A 10,776-nucleotide genomic window follows, 5' to 3' on the forward strand; every position below is an offset into this window, starting at 1 on the left:
GCTTTCTTCTTATTCAGCTGAGGATCAGCTGACTTTGTTTTCAATCTGGCTGAATCTTGTAATCTAACTGATCTGAGTAACGCTGTGCCTGGATATTGGACTTTGATGATAACTGTATTTCAGACTCTGGTGTGGCAGTCTGGTTCTGAATCCCTGATGATCCCTGGAGTTACTTTGATAGTATTCTGAAAACTGATGAGTCGGGATGTTAGATTTTGTGAATGTCTGGCTGTTTGGATATTGGTCTGTGGTAGTCTTAGAGGCCCTTTGTTTTAGTTCTGGACTCTGACAGACTTTGTGGTGGTCTTGGCTGAAGCTTGGACTCTGGCAGGTCTGGTTGTTGCTGTGTTTGGATGTTGGACTCTAAAAAGGCTTTTCGTTGGGTCTTGCGAATGGTTCTTGGACTCTGGTGTGTCTGATGTTTGCTGAATCGGGTTTTTTAATGATTCTTGTGATTGTTTTAAGAGGATACAGGAATCTGATGTATTTATCTGGGTCACAGACTCAGGTGTCTTATGATTGCGGATTGGGTCTGAAAGCTCCTGTGCTTCAGTCCTGGACTCTGATAGACTTGGTGGTGGTCCTGGTTGAACCATGGACTCTGGAAGCTCTGGTTGTTGTTGTTCTAGGATTTTGGAATCTGATGCATCTTGTGCCTGAGACTCTGGAGTAACAGTCGGGCTCTGGATCCCTGATGGTCTTTGCGGTTTCCTTGATGGGACCCTGGTACTTAATGGATCTGAGTCCAGGATTTCAGACTTGTGGCTCCTGTGGTTGGACTGTGGCTGACTGTAGGACTCTGGTGAGATGGGTCGTTGTATCTTAGACTTGGTCAGTGGTATCTCATTATCAGTCCTGGAGTCTGACAGACTTGGTTCAGTCCTGGACTCTGAAAGACTTTGTGGTGTTCCTGGCTGAAGCCTGGATTGTATCTGGTTATTGGATTTTGTTGAGACTTGTTGTGTCTTAGATATAGATCTGTTTGACTGGATCTGGTTCCTGATTGGTCCTTGTGTTTCTTCGGACAGATTCATCTGTTGGATTACAGGATCAGGCTTCTTGTGGTTGTGGACCGACTGGGTGGAGGTCTGTGGTAAAAGAGACAGCTCTGACTCTGACACACTTGGATGTATCCTGGACTCTGACTGACTCTGTGGTTGTCCTGGCTGAACCTGAGGCTCCGTCAGATTTTCCTGTGCTTTTGCTTGGGTCTTAGACTCTGATGTGTTTGCCTGGATCTGGTTCCTTAATGCTCCTTGTCCTGGTATGGAAAGGATTCTGGACTCTGATGGTTGGGTTTTAGACTGTGACAGTGAGCAGCTACAGGTCTGTCCAGGTCGCCTTGATGGGGTACTGGAGTGTGGTTGCTCTGAGGACTGGCGGCGTGAATTCAGGTACAGTTGTCTCTGAAGCTCCTCAGCATTGTGGGCTAACATGATGCTGACCTTTCTCTGATGAGCCAGAGCCTCATCCTTATCATTCAGCTGAAGCACAAACACAACAGCAGACCAACAAAGTCAGAAACACAAAATCAGACCGACAAAGTCAGAAACACAAAATCAGGAACACAAGTAGGAACAGAACTTTACAGAAACTCTTGAAGGTGAAAGAGTGTTGAAATGTTGGTTTCTATTTTATAAACGTTGGTGTGTGCATGAACTCAACCAGGAAGCTATTCTTTATTTATCTGTTAATTTGTTGATTCAGAGCTGACATCATAATGATGATTGCTTGCAGGCTTGTATCCACTTCCTATTTGACATTTTGACAAACTGTTTGCCTGATGTAGGTCTAGTACCAAAACGTTGCCAATAAATGTCTGTTTGCAAGTTAGTTCTGCGTGAGTTTAACATTGAGCTCATAAACTAGAAGAAGAAAGAGAATATATATTTATGTCTATGTTATAACACCCAACATGATAGGAGGCTTTTCTTCCCATTTAGCACGTAGATGCACTAAAACTAGATTTACATTGTGTGTTGTGAACTAGTGTTTTGAGGATACAACACAAAATGATACAATAGAATAGGATAGGGATAGGAAAGGATATGATAGGACATGATGACAATGGATATGATACTATATGATACGATCCAGGCCAGGAAACCATACAAAAGGATAGGATGATAATTTATACTTAAATTTTTATTTGGTCTAGGTATTTTTATACATGTCCTGATCTGTAGGTGTCAGAGGAGATCCTCACCAGGTCGAGTAGTCTGTGGAGAGTCTCCAACAGATCATCCGACATCTTCACCTCCAAACCTGACGGCAGTAATCCTCTCAACCTCTGGCTGACACTGAGCAGAGGACTCCTGTTTGCACCTGAAGACAAGGACACTGACAATTAATAACATGTCAGGTAAATGAGGGACTCAAAATGAAATGTTTAAAAAAAAAAACATTATATATCCCTTTATAGTACAGACGTCCCCCTGAACACTGTGCAGACGTCACACTGACCTTCAGCTTTGCAGTGATTTGATTTTAGCATGTTAGCTTCAGCGAGCATCATTAAGTGCTCGCTGCGTTTCTTCAGCTGCTGCTCGAATGCGATACGAAATGCATCAGCAACCATCACTGCCTCCTCCCTCCTCAAACACTGAGCATCCAGCTGGAACAACAAACACACACGCACACTTATAAAATGTTTAAAAGAAAAAAAAAAAGTGCAGCTATCCAAAAACTACTTATATAAATGATCTAGTCCAGCAGCTTTCACTGTAACGGTGTAAAACACTTTTTCATCTATAAAGTTATTATTTGAATACTGTGTTGTAGATTCAAATGAATCACATTTGAATTGATTTTTTAAGACCTTTTTAGCCAAAAGTGAAAAATGAGCTTGGAACAGGTGAAATGATGATGAATGTAATTTTACCTCCTGCTGTAGCTGGATGAGCTGCTTCCTGCTGGCGGCTGCAGTCCGACCACACGGACAAACTTCAGATACACCGACGCACCTACAGGCCCCCAACACTGCCATCTGAAACAGAGCGTGAGAGAGATTACATCAATACTACTGCAACATCGTCTGCAGAGTACTACAACTTCAACTACAGCAGAGTACTTTGACACATGTCATTGTCAGGCTAAGGTTTCTAAAACAGGTGAATGATCTCTAAATCCTGCAACTGTACTGATGTGTTTATTCTGACAGTTTCAATGTAAACAGAAGATTCACAACCAACATAAGAAGTTTGGACCAGGAGGGGAAAACAGTTCATCAGAAAACAGTCAGGGGTCCTCTGTGGGGAATTCATCTTGAATTGAGGTCACATGGAAACTTGTTTGTCATGCTGAGGCTTTATATGGCATGGCTTAGTCTGTGCCTCCCTGGCAGCGTCACAATAAGAATACACTTTAGTTGTGTAATATATTCTTGATGGATGCAAAGATTCCCCCAACTCTGCAGTGAAATTTTGACGAACGTAACTGCTGATTACTGTACCCAGAACATTTGTCCATGACAGCCAGTCCATGATGACGTTTGGGAGCGATCTAAAATTGCATTGACTGTTTTCTACGCCCAAAAGTCTCAGATATTTTTTTACCACACAGCAGCGAACATCCACGGTACGTTTAACCCCAGCTTCTCCAAGTGATGTTGGTTTTAAAACGGCTTATGAGCTAAAAAGGGCAACTGACTGTTGCAGCCTAGATTCAATCCCAATGTTCCTCTGAAATAGCTTTTATGGCATATACAGTAATACTAGCGTTAGTGCACTGTCTCTCTCTTTTGCCTCCTTAGTCACTGTGATCACATATTTGAGCATGGGAACCTAGAAGATAAAGGGGTCTTACATACTGGTTTTTCAGAGTACTATGAAAAATAAACCTGATTACCAGCACAGGTTAGAGGGCACCCTCAGCCTAAAAGAGTGTTAGTACACTTTAGAAAGCTGTAAGTGCAGAAAGGCCACTCACCTCCAGGATACCTGTGTCTCTGTCTAGGCTGTACTGAGGTTTGGTTTCTTGGTAAACTCTCTGCTCCTTTATATTCAACATGGACAGCAGCTCCAAACACTGCCGACTCAGAGCTGCATACAAACACAAAGTATTTTACTCATCAAAGATGTCACTCAATCAATGAAAGTTCTAATAAAGACTGTAGGATGTGACATGAAGATCAAGTGTTCCTGATATGGGTGACTATGGTTTCCACACTGATAGAGATGCACATGCCCTTACAGGCAGACAGAGGTGATACATTCACACTGGATTCAGACATGTCTGGGTCACATCAAACTGATTCTGGACGATCAAACATTTACCTGAGTTTTCTGCTCGCAGCTGCTGGATTTCACTCTCTCTCTGCTCCAGGCTTTCAGCCAGAGTCCGGTTCTCACTCAAAACTCTGATCAACAACAAAGACAGCAATCAGCACAACCACGACAAGAAAAAACACAAAAAAACAATCAGCACAACCACGACAAGAAAAAACACAAAAAACAGTCAGCACAACCACGACAAGAAAAAACACAAAAAAAACAATCAGCACAACCACGACAAGAAAAAACACAAAAAACAGTCAGCACAACAACTACCACACGAACAAAAAACACGCAAAAAAAACAACCACAACGTCAACCACAATCAGCATAACCCCAACAACAAAAAACAATAAAATCCATAAGTACAATAACCAGCACAACAACAACAATCAGCACAACCAGATCAGAAACAGTAAGGTTACAATATTCTCTGTTTAAAACAGCCCAGTGAGTTAAAGGAGTGAATGGGACCTGTTGTACTGGTGCTCCCAGGACTGCTGACTCTTCTTCATCTGGACCTGACTGAAGCTGATCTCCCACTGCAGACTGTTCACCTCCTGCACAACATGAAGACAACATATGATGGTGATGAGCTTTAATGCTACAGGTTTAATACTCTATTCATTTGTTCTGTTTAGATTATGCAGCCCTTTTGGACTGTGTGGTTCTGCTGGGGGACTTGAACATCACATGGGCAATGACTGAGACTTCTGGAGGGTGTGATTTGGAGGAAAGACCTGCCTGATCTACTGCTGAGAGGAGTTATGTTATTGGACTTTTGTGATAGTCATGGACTTGCCGTAACAAGCACCATGTTCGACAACAGAGGGATCTCAGTGGACTGCTTCTTATCAGCTCTGCAGTAAGTTGTCTTGGACATTGAGCTGGAGAGAGGAGGAGGCTGTCAGACAGACCTGATCTGCTTAAACACAAAGTGATGGTGAGCAGGAAATGTGCAGCACTCATGCACAACTTCATGGCACAGCTCAGCAGCTGGGAGCAGTCAGGATGTAAACACAGTAGTCTCTTTATAGCTCAGTTTATTGTGGCATTACACCGGTGTTTCTGTTTGTCTTTGAGAACCAGGCAGTGATCAGTTGGTTCCTGCCTGTTGAGTCTAAAACAAACAGACCCAGCCTTTGTTTGAGCAGCACGCACTCACCTTCTCCAGAGCTTTGGCCTTCTCCTCACTCTTCTGCAGAACACTCTTGGTGTGGCACGTGGCTTTGTCCAGAATGGCCTGAGAGAACACGAGCACCTTTAGTTCGGGCTCATATTTGGACCATCAGTTCTGTAAAAACCTCCTCTGGCAGACTTTATTGTTCAGTTGTCCGTCAGCTATGAACAGCAGAGAAAACATGGGCACTATTGTACTCTTCCTGTTAATCTTGGGCCATATGTTTACATCTTTGGGTCCTAAAAGACTGAAAGGTACAAATGAAGTTTCCGGTAGATTCGTTTATCCTGCAGCAACCTCACAGAACACAGGTGTAACTCCAACATGCTGCCTGACTCCAGTACTGTGTTGGTACAGACTAAACCTTTGGAACAACAAAAGTCACACAGTTACACAAACACACCAAAAGATTCACCAACAACTCCTGTGTTCTGTGAGGTTAAAGGTATTGATTTTTATCTTGTATCTGACCTACAGGAGTGTGTGTGTGTGTTTCTTTACCTTCCCCTGTAAGATCTTCAGAGCTTTATATTTGCCTTCAAAGTACTGATGTGCCACCTCCAGCTCACAGCACAGCACGTCTATCACCTGTGAACACAGCACCAATCACTGTCTGACACGCTGTGCGATTTTAGCCATTTTCAAACCCGATTTTTCGAGTGGTACCACTTTGGAAGTCCGGACTAATTTCATCCAGATCATGCAGTCGTTAGTCATGCAGTGTACAGGGTGGGCATCGTGGGAGTGATCAGCTGCTTCAGACGAGACGTGGGATTTTTTTGGTGTGTATTAAACCGCACACACTCACACAGTGAGAGCAGAGCCACCAGGCAATTTCTGATTGTGCCGGCAAACACTGAGAGACACTATCTGAAATCCTCATGGTAACAGCAGGGATGCCTGTCTGATGTGTCTTTGTATTTGTATTTTATTTGTAATCTGCTGTTCTCTGTTACCTGCTTAAGAACAACAGATGGGAACTAGCACTTCTGCTATAATCTGTAGTACTGTAATCGTTACAGCTGTTCATTAAAATGCACCGTCCCTAACAAATGTGAGGGACCGTGAGCCGTGCATAAGAGACAATAGTAATACACATATTGACTTCCACCTCCGTCTGTGGGAGGTTTCTATTGACATTGTGAACGACAATTTAAGTTGTTTAGTGTGAGCACATACATCATGGGCTTTGGTAGAGTGTCGTAAACGATACAGTTGTACACTGTAAGCAGACATTTCAGCACACATGTCACACCACAGTACAGATTACATCAGGCTTTAGTAGTCCTGGTTTCTCTTGATGGTCATACCTCAGTGGCTTCCTGCAGTCTGAATCTCAGCTCGTCTTTGGACAGATCAGCCAGGGACCCTGCAGAGAAACGATCAGTCCGCTCTTGTATCACAGAAAGATATGTTTGTCAGATAAATTATCAGAGAAGGGCTCTGATGGTCGACTCTCGTGGTTAGTTCGTGCCCCATGTGTGGAGGCCATCGTCTTCCAAGTGGACGATTTGGGTTCAAACCTGACCTGCAGCTATTTTTATGCATGTCAGTCCTCACTCTCTCTTCTCCCCACTTTCCTACTCAATCCACTGTGCTGTCTAAATAAAGGCAAAGCCCCCCCAACAATCAGAGAAATGTGTTTTTGTTTGTTTGTTTTGAAGCCTTAAATTTTGTTAAAACATGTCTTAAACAACACAGCTCAACTGTCCAGACGACTGGTGAATCACAGCTCTACAGTGCTCCTGTTTACGGTCTGCAGCTACAGTGCATAGCTACATCTGTTTACAATAGTTTCTCCTTTTGACACTGATTTTTAGCTTCTTTCCTGTGGACGGAGGTTTCTAGTCCCAATGTTCAAATCAAAGCAGAACAAAAACAGTTTTGGAAGTGCTGCTGTTATTGACCTAAACAAGCTGTAGCAACATGTACATTTCTGTTTTGTTATTTAGGTCCTTAGCTTACTTTTACCCTGGCCTAGTTACTTCAAGAGGTTATTTATTTGTGACTTTTTTTAAATTGATTTTTACTTATTGATATTTCTTTCTCTCACTTGCTCCGATTGGTGGAACCTTGAACCTTTGTCATGTTTATTATTGGTTATTGGATTTTTTCATGTTATAGGATGTTTTAAGTCATGTGTTGGTTCAAATTACATCTGTTTTGTAACTGTGTGCAAAAATAAATATCACTATCTCTCTGTCTGCAAAACAAATGGACCTACAGGTACAAATAAAGTCACCGCTCCTGTCATCAAAAAGATTTTTTATATATCAAAAAATAAATCAGGCTAAAGAGACCGACGTAAATGAGGTTTGTAAGAATATCTGTTTGAGTATCTAAACTGTGGAGTCTTTAGATGACTCTATGATAGAAATTACATGACATGAAGGAAAGCAGCCACAGGTCAGATTTTGCCTTTTTTTAGGACAAAAATCTAACTAACCACTAAGGCACGCTGATACTATAATAGTTTTTAACACCATGTGTTTTAAAATGATAAAATATCTTGGTTAACTCATTGTCAGCCTTTTGGTACCGACACGTTGCTAATGTATGTTTGCAATTTGAACAGTGTGCAGGAGTTTATCCAACTATTTTGGATAATTGAAAACAACAAATGATCGAATATTGGGTGCCTTGCACTACCATTTTTTTTTTCAGATGGTATCGATATAATTAGTATCATATCTAAGTATATAATTCTGGCATCATGACTACCCTTGTATGTAACAGTTTAAAAATGATGACTTAAACAGCTATTAAAAACAGCTGTATGTTTACCTTACTGTCTGACTTCAGTTGTCCTTTTAAAAACAGAGATGATTGTGTTTTCATTTATCAGTCAGTATGTGTGTATGTATGAGGAAGTCAGATATTTGATGGTATGCATATCTCTGTTCTCAGGTGTTCTCACCTGAACACTGCAGCCTCCAGCGTGCTCTCTGCAGGGTCTCTGTGCTCTTCAGTCCAGGGATCCAGGTGTCCTCGTCTGCCTGCCAGCTACACCTGAGTCTGTCTGCTGTGCATGGCGCAGTCTCTGACAGTCCACTAAAGCTCTGACTCTTCATCCTTCGGGACCTGTGAGCAGCTCCGACTTCCATCCCGTCCCCCAGGTCTCCATCCAGCATGTCATCATCCAGACTGCAGGCCCCACCCACCGCCTGCATCTGAACCAGGTGTTGATATCAGGTCACCTTCAGCACAGCTCTGCTAAACCTGCAAACACAGACCATCTGAGTGAAACCAAAACAAGACATTCGGAAAACTGTGATATATTCAATTCAAGTCATTTATTTCAAACCCTAAAAACAGACATAGACACAACAACAACAACAACAACAACAACAACAACAACAACAACTACTACAACAACAACAAGGTTTGAAAAGGGGATGGCTGAAGCAAGATTTCCAACCCCAGTCAACACAAATACAACATAAAAACAACAAGACACACAAAATCACTCACCGCAACCTCTCAACCATACAATTATCTCATTTGTAAGCTAGTTAACCTAATTTTTCCACTTTGTGATAAGTTTCAAACACACCTAATCTAAACTTCCTTTTAGAGAGAGAGAGAGAGAGAGATTTAGCTTTGCCTTGTCATTTAGCTGTGTTTGAGTATTTATAAATCACAGGAAGTGACATCATCACTATGGGTATCTAGTATCTACAGAGATGATCTATAGTTTTTAATACCACTTGTCTTGATCAGTTTTTACGTTTGCTGATCACCCATTTTATGCAAAATAAAGAAGCAAAAGTCTAAATATATAACAACTGAATAAAAGGATTGTTCTATCCTTTTATGAGATTTACCTTTCTTTTTTAACATTGTGATGACGATGGTCATTTAATTTTAGTTTGGAGTGAATTCTTAGTTATCCTCACTCCTTTAGTCGATTTGAGTGTGAACGCAACATTTAACAACACATGAAAAATACATTCTTGTTAAACGTTGTGTTAAACACAACGTTTGACAACACGTAACGTTCATTTTAAAAATATTTGGTTAATTTAAATAATTTGTTCATTTTCCCCAAAAAAACATCTGGTAAAAATCAGACAGTAAATATCAAAAACCCAAACAAAGCCCGATACAGCCTGGACAACTATTAAACATGTTTTTTCTTCCCACTGTTTCATAAACAGAGTGGACTTTCCCTTTAACGTTAATGATGACAGGTGTATAATGGAAACTTACCTGAAGCAGTCACCTTTACAGTTTTAATCCTTGGTGTTTTTCATCCTCTACGCAGACGAGGAAAATAGTTTGATAAAATGTTTTAGTTTTACTTTACACACCGAGAATTATGTCAACACGTCAGCTGTTTAATAATAAAAACTAAACTCCTACTTCAGGATCCTGCAGCAGCCGCGCAGACTCAATGCCTACTACTAGATAGATACCACATCCGTTCAGTACCTTCAAAATAAAACCTTGAAGGTTTGAACCATAGACGTATACTAGCACATATATATATATATATATATATACATACATATACATATATATATATGGTTTGAACCGTTTGAACGAGCTTTATCCGATTGCGAAACGATTCTTGTGAAAATCAAACGGTAAGATAATATTTGATACCACTGCAACAATAGCCTTCGTCCTGGACGTCCAAAAAGTGTTGTTCTGAATTACCAAAAGTTACTTTTATTTAGGCCACAATCTCTGTGCAACCTGATTTTTTTTAAATATACTCTCCGAATTAATATAATTATACAGTGCTCTCTGTCTTTCTATCGTGATACCTTTTGGTTAACATTTGACTGAAGATCTGGTTTGTTTTGTTTTGTTTTAAAGCTTCACTAGACTATTATTAGAAAATCGTTAAAAAAAATTAATTGCGTAGTTTTAGTAAAACGTTTTTTTTTTTAAATAAAAACATATTGAGGATTTAAAAGATGTATACATTTATTTACCAACATAGGCTATCAAAAACCACATTCAAGTATTAAAGCACTGTACTGTAAAGTACAGCATCAAAGAGGTTTCCAAACTTAGTCAAAGGATCAAAAATATTGATAATTGCACAAATAACTGCAGTGACAGCATCAATTTATTAAGCAAACAACCTCATCTTTTATACATACTTTACTCAGCGCAAAGAAAAAGTAATGATTAATCTCATGTGATATATCTTAATTGGAGCTGTAAATATTAAATCATCCTAATTTAAAGGAAATAATTTGTTGATTTTAATTTGACAGCAGCGCAGTGACTCAGTGCTGCCTCAGAGTGAGCGTCACCAGAAGGAATATTCAAAGGAGCTTCATGTCAACTGCTGAGTAAATATTGGATGAAGGT

The 10,776-nt window shown here is 40.6% G+C and overlaps 1 protein-coding gene across 1 annotated transcript; it reads right to left on the bottom strand.

Annotated features, from left to right (window-relative positions):
* Positions 1–966: 966 nt before the first annotated feature.
* On the bottom strand, positions 967–9,846 carry ccdc125 (coiled-coil domain containing 125; the record flags this gene model as incomplete). Its single annotated transcript, XM_079359584.1, has 13 exons — positions 9,661–9,846; positions 8,369–8,670; positions 6,762–6,820; positions 5,953–6,039; positions 5,437–5,514; positions 4,746–4,831; positions 4,275–4,357; positions 3,928–4,040; positions 2,882–2,986; positions 2,464–2,614; positions 2,207–2,325; positions 1,151–1,484; positions 967–1,034 (listed from the first exon to the last, which is right to left on the bottom strand). Exons 2-13 carry the CDS (start codon positions 8,619–8,621, stop codon positions 967–969), a joined length of 1,536 nt encoding a protein of 511 aa, XP_079215710.1. The 5' UTR covers positions 8,622–8,670; positions 9,661–9,846.
* Positions 9,847–10,776: the final 930 nt, after the last annotated feature.

Source organism: Symphodus melops (assembly GCF_947650265.1).
Source record: "Symphodus melops genome assembly, chromosome: 1".
Lineage (NCBI taxonomy): Eukaryota > Metazoa > Chordata > Actinopteri > Labriformes > Labridae > Symphodus > Symphodus melops.